At 36.1% G+C, this 23,050-nt stretch overlaps 1 protein-coding gene across 6 annotated transcripts in view; it reads left to right on the top strand.

Annotated features, from left to right (window-relative positions):
• Positions 1 to 23,050, top strand: part of MAD1L1 (mitotic arrest deficient 1 like 1) — an 894,370-nt gene that overhangs the window by 535,492 nt on the left and 335,828 nt on the right. For all 6 annotated transcript variants that reach the window (XM_074208800.1, XM_074208802.1, XM_074208803.1 and 3 more), the window contains one exon: positions 350 to 440. In XM_074208800.1, coding sequence (XP_074064901.1) covers positions 350 to 440 — 91 coding nt within the window. The remainder of the gene's footprint in view (positions 1 to 349; positions 441 to 23,050) is intronic.

Genomic DNA, 23,050 nt, shown 5'->3' with positions numbered 1-23,050 from the left:
TCTTTAAATCTCAGCATCACTCCTTCTGGCCTCCTTTGAAAAGACTGGGCATGTTGCATCTTGATTGGGATATAGGGTGGGTGGGGGGGGTGTCTGTGTCCGTGTCTGTGTCCGTGTGTGTGTGTGTGTGTGTGTGTGTGTGTGTGTGTATGCATGCACGCATGCACAATTATAGCATAAGCTCCCAAAGAGAAGGACTTGTTTTACTTTTCCTATTAGTATTTCTGGTGCTTGGCACATAAATTTTTGACTCATATTAAGTGTTTAAGAAATGCTTTTTCATTTATTCATTTGAACTTCATGGTACTTGACTTGTCTAAACTTATGTCTACTATCTTTTCATTCACAGATTAAAGGTTGAGGAGCTGGTGATGCAGCAGAGTCAGTTAGAAGAGGAAAAAAAAAATCTTGAGATGCAGCTTGAGAAACTGACCCTCCAGGTGAGAGGCCTCCCAGTCCTAAACATGTTTGGAATTTGACCTTGCTTTGTTAGCACCCTTCCGTTCTCATTGCTCTCTTCTATTTCTTCCATGTTTAAGCATCTGTGGTCCTGAGACTTGTTTCATAGTCTCCTTCTAGGCTTATTTTTCATCCCAGGAAACATCCCTTTGAGGCTTTTTTTTCAAATACCTTTTGTCCTCTGAACTCTTGTTAGTTTGTTCTAGTTTGATGTGTCATATTAATTATGTATGTGGGGTAATTTGCCAGTACTTCCCCTGTGTGAGAGCTAGGCAGGAAAATGCATCTCCATCTCTAAAATAAACTTATATTGTGGAAGCAACAATTTTCTCTCCCTTCCTCTAAGGGATTTTTTTTTCTCATCTCTCTTTTTCTATCATGGCCAAAGAAGTTGCTCTTTGGCTAGTGACACTGTATAGCAGGAAGCTTCTTTTAGAAGTGAAAATTGAGTAGAAATTAATTAGGTGATATTTCTTATGTGTCTTTGGTTTGTTTTTAATCAAATACTCCTGTTGGCACTGTTCAAAATGGAGAATCAGATTCACTAGCTATTTGCATTGTTTTCATTTTTCTTTCTTTTTCATTTTCCCTTTTGCGTGAATTACTTCATGGCAGAAAACTTGCAGGTTTAAAATTATCCAGATTTCAGACAGGCCATTGATTTTTATCTTGACACCTATTAGAGGCAAATCAAATCTCTTTTTTATTACCAATTCTTAGAGATGGGAAAAGTGACAACTTTGATAAAGCAGGAGATCAAGAGCTGCAGAACTCATTGGCTGGGCCATGTTTAGCATCGGGCCTGTCATCCAACTCTCCTCTAATTGGGCTGCAGTCATCTGAAGCTTGAGGTTTGTGGGTATTCTGGCTGACCGCTAGGATTCCAATTCCAAATGGCAACTGTTTAATATGCAACTAGGGGACCATTGTCAACTCCCAATGGAAGTGGTTGGGTGATAACTTTTGAATCCTTCCCAGAGGGATGCTGTAGGGAAGACACACCCATGTAGTGTTCAGTTCTAGTTACCACTCTTCCAGGACTTTCCTTGAGTATAGGGCCCTATCAATTATATCCCCCTTCTACAAATTCAAGATAGAAGACATGTCATGTTTCTGAGGTCTTTTTAGACCCCGACTTTCTAAAGAGTCTTCTGTCCTTGTTTTAATATGCATCTTGAAACTTCTGTAGCAGATAATTCATTTCTTTCGTATTAGGAATTTCTTTGTTATGGGTAGAATAGTCTTTGTTGTAAAATATTGAATCTTCACTATTAACCAGGTGAACTGACATGAAAAACAATATTCAGACTTCAGAATTTACCATTCCTGCAGAATGAGTTCCTATGTTCAGTTATAAACTATTAAAACTTTAATTCTATATTGCCATATTTAGTTCATTTGGAGAGATTCCTACTTAATAAAGCTTATGGCATCTTCTAAATCAATATTTAAGAGCAAATACAACTAGAAAAATTATAGTTTAAATAATTATCAAGGTACATAGATGTTGCTAGTGAAAGAACTGAGTTACGATCAGGATGGTAATAATCAACCTTTTTTTTTTGCTTTTAGCTTTTTGCTTTCTTGCAAGGCATTGGGGGTTAAGTGACTTGCCCAAGGTCACCCAGCTAAGTAATCATTAAGTGTCTGAGGCCAGTTTGAACTCAGGTCCTCCTGATTCCAGAGCTAATACTGTATTCACTGCACTACCCAGCTGCCCCAGTAATCAACCTTTGAACACTCACAATACACAGCACCCTGGATTTGGGGATTTAGTGTAATATGGTGATAAAAAAACTGAATTTGTAGACAGATGATCTGAATTCAAATATTTCCTCTGCTGTTTATTATTTGTGTGGTCTTGAACCAGTCACTTCCCCTCTCTAGGTCTTGGTTTCCTCATTGTTCTAATGAAAGAGTTGGACCAGATTCCTTTTCACTTCAGTCCTGTGACTGAGATTCAGTCACTGAACTTTATTCAGAAGTTGTAAAATATAGATATTATTGTCCTGTGGTGCTAATACTCTAATATGGGAAGCTAGGGTCCACTCCCATCACCAAAGGCACACTATTTTGAAGAAACACCTCTAGGTTAGTAAATTTATCTTCCCAAATATCCCTAGAGTACTTTATCTGAGTATCTCCTTTACGTCCACCGCACCCTGCCATGGATCATCCGCTTCTGTGTTTGTGGTATGCACCCAGTCCTCCCCTATCCACAGTAGAGCATGAGCTTTTTGAGGGCAGAGACCACTTTGCTTTTGTCTTTGTATATCCATGCTATGATCACAGCTATCACTTAATGAAAGTTGGAGAAGTTGAGTGTTAGGTATCTACTTCATGCATTAAACTATATATAAAAAGTATAAATCTGTATAGATATAAAGATCGTGCATTAGAGAAACAGCAAGGGGCTGCACTCAAAGTGAAGTCATGTCTGAGCTCAGCATCTTATACTTCCAGTGACTACCTATTGGACTTTTAACAAGTTATTTAATCTACATAAATCTTACTTTGTTCATCTGTAAAATGGGCCTATTAAGACCTGGACTTTTTCCTTAAAAAGTTTTCAGGGTCAGCAAAATAAGATATATTATCTATTTTGTGAATAGCAAATGCTATGTAAATGTTAATCATCATCTATAAGTAAATATGTTAATACCTGTATTATGGACTTGTTCTGGGGTTCAAATGAAATCATGGTTATGAAAGCATTTTATAATGTGAAGTACTCATAAAAGTAAGCTTCTTTTATAAACAGTTTTATTTTAATGAAAGTTAGAGAAAGATTTATTAGAGAGAAAACATGGTGAATTAGTCAGAAAGAGTGGGTCTGAGTCCTATCTCTCTATACCCACACAGAATAAAGATTGTAGATATTCTGTTGATCTACTTCAGTTGAGGGAGTTTAATTAAATAGAAATCTAAACTTGGAAAAAAATTTTTTTTTAAATTATGTTAAACACATACTTGTTTACAGAACTGTGCTAGTCACAGAGGAAATCTGGATTTGGAGCTAGGGAACTGAATTCCATTCCTGCCTCTCATTTAGGATTGGAGGTTCTCAGAGTGGTGCCCATCAATTAATTTAGGAGGTTGTATGTCATTCTCATGGGCAGTCATAGAGCAGGGCTCAGCAACCTCATTTTTCTCTGGTATTATGAACAGAGCTAAATTGTGCCTATAGATATTATTAAAAGTCTTGAGGCACAGGAAAAGAAAAAGAATAAAGGGGGGGGCATGCTATGAACAAGAAACTAGGGACAAGTGGTAGGGAAGAGTGTTTATAGAATGCCTTCTGCAAGAGTAAATAAATGCCCTGCATGTGAATTTGTTTTTGCAAACTATACATTTTATTTTAATTTTTTACCAGGGTGGATCTTTATTTTGTAAGGGGGTAGTATGGAGAGGGAAGGGGGGATGTAATGATAGTGATCCCCCCCCCCCCAAAAAAAAGAAAGAACGAAAAAGAAAAGAGCATCAATGAAACATTTAAAAATACATAGAAGATATCAGAAGGAAATTCCAAAGGAGGCAGAGAACTGTATTTGTAATCTCATGTGAAATTTAATATACATGTTAAAAAAAGCTAGAATTAGAGATTCATATTTTCCATTTCTGTTCTCTTTTTATATATCAAAATATTCATATATATTATGTTTGAAAGGAAAAAAATGTTTAAAAGGTCAAATAGTTAAATAGTCTCAAAAAAGAGAAACTCTTTTGAGCTCCACTATGATTGGAATTAGCTAGGCTATAGAGAAGATTCCTATATAGTTATGAGGTGGATTAGATGACCTTCAATGTATTTTCCTATAATTCTATAACCCAGTGCTGCTTTCTATATTGTTCTTATGGGAAAAGATAGAGGATGTCCCCAGCATCTATAATTTCAGAGTCACATATAAAAGCACGATGTCTTTTCCTGTATGGAAGATGAGAAATAAGGGCAGACCTTAGAAGAGGTATTCCAGGAGTCTTTCTTTGCTTATATATGATGCTGAGCTGCCCATATTCCAGGGCTGCAATATATCATAGTGAGTGGTCTCTTATGTGTATGTAATATTCATACCTTTTAAGATAATTATCTAGGCACCCCTTCCCTGAGATATGTGCTGGAGAAACCTTAGGAACCTACTATGGGTTCCACCTGTGTAATAAGTAATGAATAATATGATTCACAAATTGTCTTCTGATTTGAAAATTTGGATTTCTTTCTAATCCAATACCAAGCTTGTATTTGCCCAAGTACAGATGAATGCTAGTGAAAAATTTTCATTCCTGCAGTTTCACATATCATATATATATATATATATATATATATACATATATATATATATGTATATATATATATATAGTGCTTTCCACATGGCAGGCTTTTCCATTAAGATCCACAGAACTACATTCATTTTGAAACAAAAGCAAAGGAAAAAACATTCTTTGAATGAACTTTTCCTATCATTGGACTCCATTTTAATGAAAAATTGTTTTACTAGTTGAAGTTAAAAATTATCATTCTTATAAAGCAGCTTGAGGTAAAAAAGTATTACCATTTAAAATTTGTTAAAAATTGTTAGAGACATTAGCTAGCTTATCATTTTAAAACTGGTTGATGAGGGACATTTGAACATCTTCCCCCCCCCCCCTTGAATGGGGATAGAATCAGACCTGTAATTTGAAGACCTACCAATGTTAAAACTCTATCTACCAATAATCATCAGTAATTTATCCCCAGCTTAGAGATTCTAACCTACATATTATATATTGGAGACAAAATTTGGACATGTGACTTCTGATTCCAAGGCTAACCCTCTCTACTATGTAGTACTATGCAGTACTGCCTTTCAAAGACTTGGTATTATTTTTGATTCTCAAAAACAGTGAAGTTTAAGTGCATTAGTTTTTTCAAGTGAGCAGTGAAACATCTCTGTTTCTTCCTAATTTTCTAGATATAAAATGATGTTTCTAAATTTTCAGAATAGTTGCCATTATAATAGTTATAATGTGAAATACATTGTAAAAGTCAGTGTATCTGGCCTCCAAAACAATTGTTTTAAGAAAGCATCCTCCTCTTCTCCTTTGCAGAAATGTAAGGTCTACAAGTTTGTAACTTCTTCAAGTTTTTTTTAATATGTTGATAAGTTTTGCTGATTTTTTCGCTTCTTTTTTTTCTTAATAATGATTTCAATATCTGTTGTGGTTCTGTGGGAGGGGAATAATACAGAGGGGATTCAGTGCATCATAGATATATCTATCTATATCTATCTATCTATATAGATATCTATCTATATCTATCCATCTATATGGTAACCAAAGAGGAGATCCTTATAGGCTAATAATGAATGAAAGATGTTGCTTCAGAAAATCTTAAAATTTAGGGCACACCCTTCCCCTGGCACATACATGGACCTGGGAGAAAGTATTTAAAGTGCATCATAACAGATGTACATACCTAAAGAACCTCCCCCCCTTATTAGAATCCTTATAAAGTTACCCTTAGATTTTACTTTGATTTAAACTCAAATTGTCCATGCTTTTAGAATTGGTAGTCCATATGTTCTTAGCGAGAGTATTCTGAGAAGGTGGTGGAGTAGGCCATAAAATTCCAGTTTCTCCAAACTTCCTCCACAAACAAGAGATGAAGGAAAATTTTGGAAAAAAATAAGGACTATCCAAGAAAATTATGGGAAAAAAGAGTCATTGAATTGGAAAATGAGATCCTGGAACTTAAGGAAAAAAATAACCCCTTGCAAACTGGAATTAGGTAAAGGAAAGCAAATGACTTTATAAGAAGCCAATAAATAATAATAATAAAATCAAAAGAATGAAAAAACAGAAGGAAATATGAAGCATCTCATTAGAAAAACTATTGCTCTGGAGAACACATTAAAGAAAGACAATGTAAGAATTGTTGGAATAGTAGGGGCAGCTGGTTGGCTCAGTGATAGAGGACCAGTCCTGGAGTCAAGAGTACCTGAGTTCAAATCCAGCCTCAGATCCTTGATAATTGCCTATGTGACCTTGGGCAAGTCACTTAATCCCATTGCCTTGCAAAAAGCCAAAAAAGAATTGTTGGTATACCTAAAAGTTAAGTTCAAAAAGAGAATCTTGATACAACAAAGAGCAAAAGAACTGGGGTTGTGACCCAAAACAACATATCCACAAAAGCTGTGTAAATCTGAATGGAAAAAAATGGATATTTAATAAGCTAAAAGACTTTCAAATATTTGGGTCAAAAAGATCAGCACTGATTGGAAAATGCATTCTACAAAATCCTGGAGAAATATAAGGTGAACATTAAAGATCAATTATAAAATTTCCAAGGTCAAACTGTTAAGCTCTTGAATGTACAAAATCTTAATAGTATGCTTAAGATTTGAAAGAAAGGCTGGGGATGAGCTGAGTATGATGAGATGATTCTGAGAAACAAATTTGGTAGAGGCATGAAAGTTAGAACTGAAAGAAAGAAAGCACCTGGGTAGAGGGCTGGTACTTGCTCATTGGATTGATTAAAGAGGAATCAACATGGGGCAGCTAGGTGGCATAGTGGATAAAGCACCGGCCTTGGAGTCAGGAGTACCTGGGTTCAAATCTGGTCTCAGACACTTAATAATTACCTAGCTGTGTGGCCTTGGGCAAGCCACTTAACCCTGTTTGCCTTGGAAAAAAACTTAAAAAAAAAAAAGAGGAATCAACATATACAGCTAGAAGACCTCTAAATTTATTTTTTAAAAAAAAGAACAGGATAAAGGAGGAACTGCTAGATGGGTGTATTTAGAGAATAAGGTACTCTTCAGGGATTGGGTAGAATGAAAAATAGGAGGGTAAGAGGAAAAGAAAAGGATGTAGATTAGGGAGGTAATGGTTAGAAGTCAACTAGAGGAGGAATAAGGTAAAAAGAGAAACCAAGAATAATAGGAAAAATAGGATGGAAGGAAATACACAAATAATAATTATAATTTTGAATGTAAATGAGATGAACTCACTCATAAAATGGAAATATAGCAGAATGGATTAAAAATCAGAATCCAGGGGCGGCTGGTGGCACAGTGTTTAAAGCACCGGCCCTGGAGTCAGGAGTACCTGGTTCAAATGTGGCCTCAGACACTTAATAATTACCTAGCTGTGTGTGGCCTTGGGCAAACCACTTAACCTCATCTGCCTTGCAAAAGTCTAAAAAAAAAAATCAGAATCCATCAATAAAAGTAGGGTAGCAAACATGATCTCAGACAAAGTTACAACTGAAATCAGTTTAATTATGAGATAAATAGGCAAACTGCATTATGACAAAAGCTATCATAGACAGTAAAGCAATATCAATATTAAACCCATATGCACCAAATACTATAGCATCTATATTTTTAAAAGAAAAGTTAAATGAATTACAAGTGGAAATAGACAATAGTATTGACCTAGTGCTGGACTTTAATCTTACCTCCTCAGAATCAGATAAATCTAACCAAAAATTAAATGAGGAACAACTCAAGAAATTTAATAGAATTTTAGATAAGCTTAAATATGATAGATATCTGGGGGAAATTGAGAATAGAAAGGAATAACATTTTTCCCCCATGAACCTTTACAAAGATTGACCACATATTAGAGCATAAAAAATTTGAGTTAAAACCACAAAAACAGAAATATTAAATGTATCCTTTTCAGATCATAATGTAACAAAAATTATATTTGATAAGGGAAATGAAAACTTAGAATAAAAACTAATAGGAGACCAAACAACCTAATCTTTAAGAATGAGGGGGTTAAAGGGATATAGAAATAGTAGTAATCAGATGAAAATTTATATTTTTAAATAAAAAAATGAAGAAAGAACAGACCAATGAATTTGGCTTTGAAATTAAAAAAGCTAGAATAGAGCAAATTAAAAGATACTGATTAAATACTAAATTGAGAAATCATAAAAATTAAAGGTTTAGATTAATAAAATTAAGTGTAAGAAACCCATTGTATTAATAAATAAAACTAGGAGTTGATTTTAAAAAAATAATAAAATACATAAGCCATTGGTTAACATTTTTTAAAAAATGAAACAGCTTACCAATATTACAAATGAAAACAGTGAATATACCACCAACAAAGATGAAATTGAAGCAATTATAAAGTTATTTTACCTGATTATATGCCAATAAATTTAATAACTTAAGTGAAATATTTGCCAAATGGAAACTGTTTAGATTAGCAGAAGAGAAAATAGAAGATTTAAACAGACCTATTTCAAACAAAAATATTGAAGAGGACATAAATGAACTTCTCAAAAAAAAAGGCACCTGGACCAGATTTTTTTTTAATTTTAAAATTTATTTATTTTCATCCATTTGTGACATGCATATTTCCAAGTTACAAAATTTCTCTCCACCTTCCCTTCCTACCCCCTTCCCCTCAGCAGGGAACAGTCAGCTTAGCATTTTACATACATATTTTGTTAAACATATTTACAAATTAGTCATTTTTGGCATGAGGAATCAAGAATTGAGGGAAAGAGATACATAGAGATAATTTTTATAAAATGTTCATCAGATTCTTGGAAGGGTTGTTTTTTTTTCCCTTTATGTGTTTTTTTTTTTCCCCTTCCTCTAGTTGGGGATAATATAGTCCTTGCTCTCTGGACTGTCCAGAGGAGCTGCTTCCATCAAGATTGTTCATCTCATAATGTTGATGTTGGACTAGATTCTTTTACAAGTGAATTCTATCAAGCATTTAAAGTCCAACTAATTCTAATATAAAATAAATTATTTGCAATAAGAGGTAAAAAATGGAATCTACCAAATTCCTTTTATGAAACAAATATGATTTTACTACCTAAATCAGGAAAACTAAGGACCAATTTCAATATTTAATATGGATGTAAAAATCCTAAATAAAATACTAACTAGGAGATTACAGCAGTATAATATAAAGATTATATATTTTGACCAAGTGGAATTTATATCAGGTGGTTTAATTAAGGAAAACAGTGCAATAACAAAAGTAACTAAAATAATGTGATTATATTGATAGATGGGGGAAAAAAGCTTTTGATAAAATACACCACTCATTTCTATTAAAAACATGTGAGAATATAGCTACAATTGAATTTTTCCTTAAATTAGTAAGCCATATTTACCTTAAACCATTAGCAGACATTATGTTTCAGGTCTGAAATAATGATGCTCACAATCACCAATATTATTTAGTATTCTACTGGAAATCCTAGTAATAATAGTAAGAGAAGAAAAAAGAAATAGGAGTTATAATGGCAGTGAGTTATTGAAACTGTCTCTTTTTTGCAAACAATATGATATATTTGGAAAATCCTAAGACTTACCTAAGCAATTAATTGAAATAAATAATAATTTTAGCAGAGTAGCATGATATAAATTATAAATCATTTGCATATTACCAACAAAACCCCTCAAGAAGAGATAGAGGTATTCCATTTAAAATCACTTCAGACAGTTATAAAATATCTTGGAATATACCTGCCAAAACAAACCTGGGAACTATATGATCAAAATTATTTACATATATATATATATATATATATGTGTGTGTGTGTGTGTGTACATATATATACACATACATACAAATGAAATCAGATCTAAATGATTGAAGATTTATTAATTTTCATGGGTAAGCGGGGCCAATATAACAAAGCAAGCAATTTTACCTGAATTAATCTATAAATTCAATGCTATCCCAATTAATAACAAAATTAGTAAATTAGAAAAAAATAATAAGAAAATTCATCTGAAAGGAAGAAAAGGTCAAGAATATCAAAGAAACTAATGGAAAATTGTAAAACAAAGAAGTTTAGCCGTTCCAGGTCTTAAGCTATATTATTATCAAAACCATTGTGAGTACTGGCTAAGAAATAGAAAGATAGGTCAGTGGAACAGAATTACAGCAGCAAATGACTATAGTAACCTTGTGTCTGACTTGTGTAAAGACTTAAGTTTGGAGCTAAGGATTCATTATTTAGTAAAAATTATTGGGATAGCTAGAAAGCATTCTGACAGAAGATGGGCACAGACTTACTCTATTTACCAAGATAGGGTCAAATGGATACATGATACATAAATACACACACACACACACACACACACACACACACACACATATGGATCAATACAAGAAAGAAGAACATGAAACACATTACTTTTCAGATTTATGGATCAATAAGCTATGAATGAACAAATCAAGAACATTTTTGAGATGAAAAATGAATAATTTCAATTTCATTAAATTAAAAAGGTTTTATGTATGTATAACACTAAAATTTCCAAGATCAAAAGGAAGGCAGAAAATTGGGTGAGGGGGTGAGGTCGGGGGGATTTTAAAGACAGTTTCTCAGATGTAAGTCTCATATCTCAACTATATAAAGAACTATGTTAATCTATAAAAATGTGTCAATCCTTATTTGATAAATGGTTAAAAAATATGAACAGGTAGTCTTCTGATGAAAAAATCAAAACAATTTGTACTCATATGAAAAAATGTGGCAAATCATTATTGATCAGAGAAATGCAAATTAAAACAACCTTAAGGGTCAGCTAGGTGGCCTTGGAGTCTAGAGGACCTGAATTCAAATATGACCTCAGACTCTTAATAATTGCCTAGCTGTGTGACCTTGTGCAAGTCACTTAATCCCATTGCCTTAAATAAAAAAAAATTAACAAAAACAAACTTGATATCATTTAATACCTGTCATATTAACTAAAATGATAGAAAGGGAAAGTGACAAATGATGGAGGAGATGTGGAAAAATTGAGACATTAATTTCACTGTTGCTAGAACTGTGAACTAATCTAAGCCTTTAGGAGAACAATCTGGTATTATGCCCAAAGAGTTATTAAGCTACCCATACCCTTTGAGTCCCAGAATGAGTAGGGACAAATGAAAAGGACCTATATGTTCTAAAGTGTTTATAGCAGCTCTGTTTGGGGTACAAAGAACTAGCAATTGAGGAGATGCCCATCAAAGGGGAATGGCTAAACAAGTTATGGTTTAGAATCAGAATAGACTACTACTGTGCTATAAGAAATGATGTACTCAATGATTTTTAGAAAAATATGAAAAGACCTGCATAAAATAATGAAGAGCTAAATGAGCAAATCAAAGAGAATGTTGTATACAGTAACAGCAATATTGTTTTAAGAACTGCGAGTGACTCATTCAATTATAAATAACCAAATTAACTACAAAGGATCTATGAAGATACTATCTTCATCCACAGAAAGAACTGATAAATAAAAGTATATGTAGTACATTGTACTTTTCTATGTACACATATTTGTCTTTAATGGTAGCTATCTCTAATGTAGACTGAGGAGAAGAGAAAAAAGAAAGTTACATTATCACTATCTTATATTTAAAAAGAAAAGCTAATTGTGCATAATAGTTTTGCAGTTTTGTGTGCAATCCTTTTTAAAAACTCTACTTTGTTGTGGAAATGCATGTTTTGTTTCCTAAATTCAGACTTTAAAAAAAAAGTCACGCTCTCTGAAGCCACTGCCATCCTTGGGTGACTATCTTTCCACATCTATCTGCAGGCACTTCCTCTGTCCTCGGTCACTACTGCTCCGATGGCTACTGCTACTGCCTCTGGTGGACTCTACTACTGACTGCTGTTGCTGTGGGACCTCTGATGGGGCCTCTGGATCTTCCAAGTTCATGCCTAGGCACTCCCTTCTTGGAATACTCATTCACCTAAAATCATGAAAGAATAAATTCAAAAGAAACAAAGGCAGCATGTACTCAGGATGGCCAGGTTGGGGTGGGGGGGGGATACAACCACCTTTTCCTCCCCACCCTTTAACTCAATGAAGTTCTGTTTTACTTGTTGCCAGAAAGGACAAGATTAGGAGGTGGATAATGTGGCACCTTTTGTATTCATACTTAGTTCCTACTCATCATCTAAGTCATCAGTTCTTTAGACTTGGAAGATCTTTTAATTTTCCTACAGTTAATAGCCTCTGAATCACGAATATCCAGAAATGCTGCCTACTGTCTTCATTTAAGATTGGTAGCCATTGGGAACATTTGAGCATGTTCTCTTTAACTCATTAGCAAAGGAAAATCTAACCATGCTCCCTCTGTTAATATTAAGGGCAAGAATGAGGTAAAGGGATAAATGTTGACTTTTTTGAATGTTGGTGGCCACTGCTGTCTTTCTGCTGTTCCAGTTCAAGTCCCAGTTAACCCAATAAGTTTAGTGTCTGGAATAGTAATGAACCATCAAGGAAAAAGAAATGTAATCTGTTATCTTTTTGAATGTTTTAACTTTTAAGAAGTGTCTGGTAAATTAGGAGGCCAGAACAATTTCACCACTCATGAAAAAATGACAGAAATCTCTCTCTGAAGGGTTAAGATTTCAGATTTCTAGAAAACAAAATCCAAAAAGTTACCTTTTTATGTGGATGGTTGATACATGTACTATATATTCAGATGGAACTGATTCTTGACTTTCTTTTGGAAAGTTCTTCCAAATCGTCTTGTTCTCTGTCCTCTACTGACAAAGACTTCCCGTTCCTTTGTCGAAATTCTGGGTATGTTCTTTCCTGCGATAGACTCATAAGTGAGTATCATAATATAGCAGTGGAAAGAGTATTAAGAAATTAGAGTACTGGATTCTGCCCTTCCACTAGTACACACAAATACCCCTATTGTATAACTTGCAGCTAGCAACCATTTAATAAATATTTGTTGCCGGTGCATTATATTAACCTTGGACTTAACCTTGAATCTGTGGATCTCTGATGCTTCAATTGTAAATGAAGATAAAAAATTGACTTAAAGTATCTTCCATTATAAGGTAGGATTATGGAGAGGAGGAGTTTGAAGAATGGAATATGAAGCTAAAAATTGTTAGAGTAGATTTTAATAAGAAAAAAATTTCAAAACTTCATTAAATAAAACTGAAGTCAATGGAAGAGAACAATCACTAACAAATTAATTCATTAATGAAGTCATTGAAAACCTTATAATCTGTTGGAAAGTACTTCTAGAACATCTAGTCCAATCAATATCTGAAATACTTCTTTACTCTTCAATGCCAACTTTGTTTCAAGACTTCTAGAGATACTCTCTAAGCATCCCATTGCATTTTTGAATAGTTCTAATTGTTAGAGAGTTGTAGAGTTCCTCTTAGACACTTCCATCTATTGTTTCTAGTTCTGCATCAGGCTAAGCTAAATATGCCTAATCCTTTTTTTCTGTAGAAGAGCTTTTGAAAATTGTTTTTGAAACAAACCATCTTGTTTTCCCTCTTTTCTCCTACCATTTAGATACCCTTTATTTCTTGAACCTGTCCTTGACTGGCTGGGTTCTGAATCCCTTCAACCATAGCCTTCCTTTGAGTAGAATGCTTTTCATCTGGATTGAACTGCCTTGGAACCTAATTAGCCTTGACTTAATAACCTTTAATTTAAAGATAGAAATCCCAGACTAGTCCTCAGAGGAGCTCCACCCTTATGTGTATGATGTATGTTGAATTAAATTGAATTAATGGTTAATTAAAGTCTCTCCCTGTGGTTGACAGGTTTGGTTACATGCCTGGTCTAATTCCTTGGGGGTTGTGTAGTCAAAATATTGAAATTCTGTACTACTTCTATTTCCTCCCTGCACTAGTTAATTCCCAACAGACTCAGTCTGTTGCCAGTAACAAACTGGTCCACTTCAAAGAATGATGGTATTGGGCCGGATGGGGTAGATTGTGGGTGTTTAAGGCTTCTGATTGATTGGAGAACCCAGGCTCATTCAAAGCCTGCTTTGGATTACCCTTGTGATTTATTTCTTGAATCTCATAATAACACGTGAAGTCATGGAGATATTGATATTGTTTCCCGGATGCCTACTACACAGCTAAATTTTTTTCCTTTCCTTGTTCAGAGATAGCCTTTTATAAAAAAAAAATCTCAGGACTGCTTCTATATTCTGGACCTCCTCTTTTTCCCTTTGAGAAAACCTTCCATTGCCTTTCCTCCCTTTCCCCACAGCCCCCTGCCCAAACCCTCCCCCCCAGCCTCTCTTCTTTCATATCCTTTTTGCCTTGACTGTGGACATCAAGTTGCAGGCTGCATTGATTTTCCTTCTGGCATAAAGACCAAAGCTTAGATATTACTTACTGCTTACAGCTTTACTGCTCATATAAACTCTGGCACAGAAAAAGACCCCCTAAATCTTGCCTTGTGATAAAGAGATCCTGAGAACCCATATTGCAAACCCTGTCTCCACACACACACACACACACACACACACACAGTAAAAACCTATGTCAGGCTTTGTCAAGTGAATGTAAGTTTTACCTTAAACAAAATAGTTACTCTAGAATAGTTTTTTAATTGAAACAGCATGTCATTCTATTCAACTGATTAGGTGGTAGAGACCTAGGGTAAAGGCAGAAAAAATAAGAATACATTTCCTAGATGGCTCTTGCTTTCCTCATTTAATGCACAATTGTCCTCATAACTCCTGCAATGACTCCTATTAGGAAACAATACTTTCTTCCTTATTTTTACCTTTACTTTGATCAGACTTGCAGATGGATTACAAATGTACTAACTCCCCAAGTAGGTGGTTTAGCCCTACCGTTTGAACTTCTTACAGGGGAGTTCCTTTATAAGAGAGATTTCTAGGGCTAGGATTAACATTGACACTATACCCGATATGGTGTTCTGCTTAGGACTTGGAATTTTGGCCTGTAGTGAATCTGGATCCACATAATAAGGTTAAATATTGTTCCTGGCATTTCAGGCACTAGGAAACTAATGAAACAATGCCACTAAGTGGGTCATTTCCACTGTATTCTGGTTAAAATTTCTTTTTCTCCCATCTGTTACTACTTTAGGCCCAGCTCTAATTTTCATGGAATCCCTAATGAATGGCCTGCTGGTTTTGTTTCTTTTTTTTAAATTTCTTATCATTTCCCCACCCCAACCCACCAGCTCTTTCTGTGAAGACTGCACAAGTCCAAACCTGAGACAAAGGAGGCTGATCAAATCATTGCTACTTGCTTACTGTTGGAGTAAGCAGGAGGAAGGACTTCTGAAGAGTGCTCAATTAGCATTTATTACGGTCAGGAGCTGTGTGTTTACAGGCAACCAGAGCGGATGGTGAAGTGTTCCTTATGCAAATACCCTCTCCTGCTTTTCCTGCTCTCCTCAGCTCTTCGAGCTGAAGGAGAAGAGATTCTTCAAGTTTGGCTGCTTCAAGGAAGATTGATTAAAATCAGCTGCAGTTTGACTTAATTGGCAACATATGCTTGGAGAGGGAGCTTGACTAGTTAGAACTTTTTGTAATTAGTTCACAGCTGGTTGGTGAGGAAAACAAAACCTCAGTTAAAGTTTAGAACTGGTGTTTCTATGTGAGTTGGGAAAGAAAGGGACAAGACTTTTTTTTTTTTTTAATGTATAAAATAGAAAGCATATCTACTTTAACCATACATGGAGATTTGCAAGTTTGGTTTGCTTGGTCAGAGAGACTTGTCTGGGACATTATGATAAGGCCAACCCTAGAAAACAGTTGAGTGGTTGTACAGGATAAAATGCTAATTCATTTATTCATTTACTTTTTGCCTTTTACCTAGCTAAAAGATGGAAACAGTTATGACTTTAGCCACTGGAGATTGATTTAGACTATAGGATGGTTCAGTTCCCTCCTCACCATTTTGTTTTAGGCTATTCTGTCCAAAGAGAAAGAATCCCAGTTCTACTTATTCAACTATATTAAGTGCTTACCCTAAGGGCTGGGTAGAATAGAGAGGTTATTGATGGGAAGAAGGGAGAACAGCAATGGCAATAGTTATTTTTCAAATGCAGTGCTAAGAAAACAATGCTAACTTCCTAAACACTTGGTCATGAAGTATGAAGTTACAAATTCAGATAACTTAAGGTCATTATCCTCAAGGATATTATCACCTAGATGACTTTTAATTCCATTTCTATAGAGTGGTTTACCAATATGATGCTTTTCCAATAAGAAACTGGAAAGCTTAATATTCTCTTCTGTGATGTTATCTGAAAAAAGAACCCCTTAAAGAATCAAATAATGAGTAATTATTATTGTCCATGAAGTTAAGGGATTTTTTCCTAATTCTGATTCCCATTTTTGAAAATATGCCTTGTTTTCAACTTCTTTCTCCTTCATTGAGCCTCTTTGAATGAATCTTTACATCATAATGGCGCCCTCCTTTGTGAATTATTTTCTACCACCTTCTCTTTTGACTGGATTTTTGGGGAGTATTTCTGGCAAAAGGATCTGGAAAGTAGTTCTGGCAAGAAGATCTGAAAACTGACCTTGGTTTCATGTAGTAGATATTGAAAAAGCTTCTATTTAGCATGCCTTCCATGTAGGTGGCCTTTGGTGAGCAAGCAGTAAAAGGGAAAAGAGAGCTAAAGACTGTAGGCACTTAAACTCTCAGGAATAATAAATGAAGTTTTTACACTCATATTAAACTAAGAGATATAGTCAGCCTTTCTAACCCCTGAAATGTGTGGTACCAACACCAGAGATCATTCTTCAGCTGCCCTTTGTGTCCATTCCTTTCTCCTGTCACTACCCATGCATTATACATGCTATTTTCCTTTTTTTGCTTTCTCTATACTTTTCTCATTTATTCCCTCTCTTCATTTTTTATGTGAAATTAAATAGCGTATGATTGAATTCCCAAGATCAAATTCTATAATGCCTATCAGATTTACTCCTGTTTACCCCCACCCTCTGCAGTGCCTCCCCCATCACCACTACCACTACTGTCTCTGATTTATGTACGTTTTGGTCACAGAAACATATTGAATTTGTAACTTCATACTTCATGACCAAGTGTTTAGGAAGTTAGCATTGTTTTCTTAGCACTGGCATATGAAAAATAGCTATTGCCATTGCTGTTCTCCCTTCTTCCCATCAATAACCTCTCTATTCTCTTCCCTATCTTAATTAGTTTATCTTCATACACCAAGAAAACAGTAGTTTGAAAGAATATAACCTATTTGGTCATTTTCCTAAGTCCTTCCAGACCTCTTATAATATCCTCTGGAATTACAGAACTTGTTGCTATCTTGTCATTTCCCTAGGGGCATCTCATCTGTGTTCCAAGCTCCATGATCCCTAATTTCTTGATGCTAACCACTCATAGGCTACTTTCCTACTTGGTCATCAACCTTTGGACCCAGCAATTGCAGCTGAATTTTGAACTCCAGAACTAGGAGATTGTCATCCTGGGAAAAAGGAATAGCCATAATGTCACTTAATAAGAGTTTATTCACACACAAAAAAATTTATGACCCACAATTTGAAGGAAGTCCAGTATGCACAGCCATGTTCACAGTCCTGTGCTACTTAGTCACTGGAAGGCTAGAAAGGCTGTCAGTGGGTGAAGGCATACTCACTCTAGGGAAACACATCGAAGTAGGAGACAGTATATGAAATGTGGTAGGGGAAGATGGTGAGCATGGGGTCCTGTCTAGCTAGAATATAGAAGACATGGGGAAATAGGGTAAGGCAAGGCTGAATTATGAGAATTTGAAGGAAGAAGTCATACATCTTAAGACCCTGTTTTGTAGGGGCAGCTAGGTAGCACAGTAGATAAAGCACCAGCCCTGGAGTCAGGAGTACCTGAGTTCAAATCCAGTCTCAGACACTTAATAATTGCCTAGCTGTGTGGCCTTGGGCAAGCCACTTAACCCCATTGCCTTGCAAAAACCTTAAAAAAAAAAGATCCTGTTGTTTAGTATTTTTAGTCATGACCTATTCTCAGTGACCCCATTTCATGGAAGAGATACTGGAGTGGTTTGTTATTTCCTTCTCCAGATCATTTGACAGATGAGGAAACTGAGGCAAACAGGGTGAAGTGGCTCTCCCAGGGTCACACATCTAGAAAGTATTTGAGGTCAAATTTGAACTCAGGAAGATGAATCTGGCCTGGTACCCTATCTACTGCACTACCTAGCTGCCCTCAGACCCTGTATCCTAGAACAGTTGTGCCTCCCCTTAACCAGCCTCCAATTTCTCAAGTTAATGTGATGATATTCTCCCCTTTTATTGGAAGTTAGATGTCAAGAAACCTGGTAAAGGGAAACACTGAACCTTTTGCTAGAAAACCCAAATATTTCGTCATTTGTCCTGAAACATGAGAATGGTGAAAAACAAAAGAAGTCATGTTTTTGAATCCGGTTAGCTTTCCACACAATTTCACTCTGGAAATGTCTATGTAATCCCCATGCTAGGCCTCATCCTGCTGACAATGTCACAACAGCCTTATGGACTATTTTGTAGGAAAATGAGCTATTTTTTTCAAGGTACAGTCCAGTTTAGAACACTGCTTATGAAGGAGATGAAAATATTCGACACTGACATTTCTTAAATGTACCTTTTTTGGAAACTGAGTGGGTAGAAAATTGCTGGGTTTCCTAAGAACTGAAAACCTACGGTGCCCATGATGATTGCCTTAGCTGCCATCCTTCTGCGTCACTAGGCTTGCATTATCTTCTAATCTTAGAATCTTAGGGTTATAGAATAGATATTGAGAAACCTTCTAGTCCCTCCCCCTAGGTCTTCATTTAATATTTTTGTGGTTGTTCTTAGAGGTATGGTCCTTAACTAAAGGATATGTAATCTTATAGAATATAAAAGAAACTTTGCCCCTGCCCTCAGAGGATTTTACACTATGACAAAGTCTGCCCAGTGTATCCCACTGGCTTTGTAACAGCCTGTTAACTTTCTCTGCTTTGCCTTATATTTGTCTTTTTATTACTGTCTGGAAAAAGCAGGTATTTTGCCCAACTGGGATAGGTTGTTCCAAGTCTTTTCCTCCTGAGATTCAACTCAGAGCTGATCTCTGTTGGTCACCACTAGTTAAAGTGTCTCAGGTGCTCTTTTGTGAGCCATAGATCTGGTTCTGCCATTGGGAGTTACCTATAGAGATAATTTATCATGCTTCTAATCTCAGGAAGAACCCAGAGAAAAGTTATCCGGGTTTTCAATGGCCTTGGAGATAATGCCATGCAAAAATAGATTAAAATAGCTCCTGAATGACATCCCCCCCCTCAGTCTTTTCATTTGTTCCCCTCTCTGATGAAGGCATGGCTTATTTTTTTGCCAGATTTGATTTACTCTCTTGATAGCTCTTCATCCTTCGTCTTCAGTCTTTCCTTATGTACTTACTTTTTGTCTGCTGCCCACAAGTATATTTAAAAAACCTTCACCTGAATCTATCATCTCCTCATTTTACTGTCTTATATCACTTCTCCATTTCATTGTCTATGGAGAAAAAGTCATCTATGTTCATTTCTTTCATTTCCTCATTCCAGCTCACTTTTCAGTCTCTTTCAAAGTAACTTCTAACCCCATCCCTCCACTGAAGCTCTTTTCTGCAGTATTATCAATGAACTCTTAGTTCATTAGCTATGTTCTGGACCTGCATTTTTTTTTTACAGTATTGAACACCCTTTCTCCCAGATATTCTCTCCTCCCTTGACTTTCATGAAATTGTTCACTTTGGGGTTTTGTCCTCCATTTTCATCATCTTAATTGAATCATTCTCTTTGTCCCACTTCTAATCATGCATTTCTGTAAAGCTTTTGATCCCAGAACCTTTTCTCTCTACATCTCTTCATATAAAGAGATCTGTACTACATGTTAGAACACAATTTATTAACTTAATTCATGCTATCTTGCACATGTTTTTATAATACTACCTGAGGAGACATGTATTTATTGAGCTTTAGAGGCCATAAAACTCGTGACCATTTCTTCCTGGGTTAATGCTTATTTCTTCTTCTTCAGGGTTACCATTGGCAAAGAGACATAACTGTATTTTATCAATAACTACATGTTTAGTGATTTATCTGAATTCATGTTTCTCCCAAATCTGAATATTCACCTCTCATTTTTTGCCTGAACTCTCATCTTACCTCACCAGTTACCTGCCAGAAATCTTTTCCTGGAGGACCTCCTGGTCCAGATTCACAATCTCAGAGCTTTCCTCCACCTTTTTCCTCTTTCTCATCCCCTCTTTCCAGGTAGTTATCAGGCCTAGAAAGTTCTAATTGAATAGTTATCATTTCTTACATACATCTCCTTCACTCTACACAACCACCTTTCACAGTCGGTCCTTCATCAACTCTTGATAAGACTCTTAGAACAGTCTACCAGTGAATCTCCTTGTTCTCATTCTTTTTCCTCTCCAGTCTGTAGCCCACAGAACCCCTTCAGTTTGGGTCCATTTTAACTACTTCACATTCCAAGTATTTGGTCAGGACACTTTCTAAGTCCTATATCCTGAACTCCCAGAAATGCATTTTACTTTTTTAAGAGGCAACTATAGAATGCATTACATTCACAATGAAGACTTTTTAACTAAATAGCAATATAAACAAATCAGCAGTAGAAAATTTCCTCATAAACCATGAACTCACTCTCCCACTATTCTAAATAGGAAAAGGAAACCTTTGTAAGGATCATGTGTGGTCCATCCACACATGGAAAGCTTATATAACTCTGGCTCTTGCATGAAGGGATGCACACACACATAGGGAATATCATATACCCAGAAGTTCAGCTCATGCATGATGCTGTCAAACTGCTCATATATTTGACTGATGTCATCACATGGCTCTCCACTGGAACCTACTTTCTGCCAGACATTTCTCTCTGCTGCTCCTTGTTAGTCTTTGCTTTCTACTCCACCTGGTTATTAATTCTAGTTGTTTCCAAGGTTACCTTCTATCCTGAAATACTAAGGAATCTCTAGTTAGTTCTCTTTTTCTAGCTCTTTTTAGCCATCATGATCATTTACTGGAAAGGGCTGTAGTTAATTAGCCTCCTTCTTGACTCTGTCCACCTGCTTCCTTGGGATTCTATCAGTTATCTCCATATAAGGAAGGTATTGTGTCACTTAATATACCATTCAATGCTCATTTAAGAGGTTATCTTACCTCTGACTGAGGAAAAACTTCCCATATTTCTGTTCCTTCAGAGGACATAAGAGATTAAGATGCAAGGTGATCCAGAAACTTATTTTACCCCCACCCCAAGGATCTCTTCCATATAAACAGTAAATGCTGTGATTAAGAGGGACACTGGGACCTTTCTCTCACTTTCCCCAGCAACACATTATGGCCTGTCTCTTCCTTTAATCCTTTACAAATCTGTTCTCAATTCAACTGCTAAAATAATCTTGAATCAAAAGGCAGTGGCTCCTTTGTTTCTAGGATTTCCTTCCTTCCTCCACACACTCCAGCTCCCCTGACTGAACTGCTCTTCACTGAATGAGGCTCTTTCCTCCCTCTGTGCCAAATGGACCCTCTTTTGGGGTGTTCATTTCCTCATGCCTCCACCTCTCATGCCAATTCTTCTTTCATGCCAATTCTTTTGGAAAGCTTCTCCTGTTTATAGTGAGGCCTTCCTGATGATCAGACTTGTTATTTGTGTTTTTACTTTTGGTCTTTATCATTCCCTTGGAAGCTCTTGGTATTGGGGCTGTTTTTCTTTCTCCCCCCCCCCCCCCCCCCATATGCCTAACATAGTGCCTTCTACTGTGTGGGAATTTAATAAATGCTTCCAAAGTTGAGCCAGGAAAAAAAGATTTGAAGGGAGATGACAGCTTTTTAAATATTCCTAGATAGGGTATAATGTGTCCCTGAAGAGCAGAACTAGGAACAAGGGGTGAAAGTGACTGTTGGTTTTCAGTCTGATGGGAAGGAAAACTTCCTGACCATTATTAGCTCTGCCCAACACATGGCTTAGCCTATTCCTGAGGTTAGCAGACCTCTCCCTAATCTTTGTGTAAAGACTAAATGATCATTTGTCAAGGATACTGTGAAAGGGGCCTCTTACTGAGTATGAGTTGGAGAAGTTATTTTCTAGTGTCTCTTGAAGCTCTTAGATGCTTTGATAGCCTTGGTACCTTCCTGGTCTGATGTGAAGTCATTTCCAAACTGATTTGGAAGCCCTGCTTTAACTCTCAGAATGGGGAAGCTCTCCTCTGGAATGCCTCTTCTACCCCTGAGAATCAGAGCCTTAAAGTTGAATTTCATACCAAGAAAGACTACTTTGGGTGAATTCCTTCATCTTTGCTACACAGGTACCTTTTCTTAGCTAATCCTACTTTCTAAGAAGAGTTTGCAGTAAGCCCTTGTGTTCACATTGTAACCTACAACCAGGAACTAAGGGAGAATGCCTCTGTGGGAGGAAAGGAGCTTAGATCTGTCTTTCTCTAGTGTATTAAGGGAAGCACTCATCAAGAGAGGATAGTTAGCTAAGGTTCAAGATACATTTCATACCCCAGAGTGACCAGAATATTGCTAATCATTCTTAAATTCCAACAACAGCTGTTGTTGTTATTTGTTGTTGTTACTGACTCTTCCTGACCCCATTGGGGTTTTTGTGGCAAAGATACTGGAGTAGTTTGCCATTTCTTTCTTCAGTTCACTTTTCAGAAAAAGAAATTGAGACAAACAGGGTAAAGTGACTTGCCCAAGGTAACACACAGCTATTAAATGTCTAAAGCCAGATTTGAACCCAAGGAAAAGGAGTTTTCCTACCTCCAAGTCAGCACTCTATCCCCTGTGCCACCTAGCCACCCTAAAAAATCAGTATT

Source organism: Macrotis lagotis, chromosome X (genome assembly GCF_037893015.1).
Source record: "Macrotis lagotis isolate mMagLag1 chromosome X, bilby.v1.9.chrom.fasta, whole genome shotgun sequence".
NCBI lineage: Eukaryota > Metazoa > Chordata > Mammalia > Peramelemorphia > Peramelidae > Macrotis > Macrotis lagotis.
This window is presented reverse-complemented; position numbering and strand designations above follow the sequence as displayed.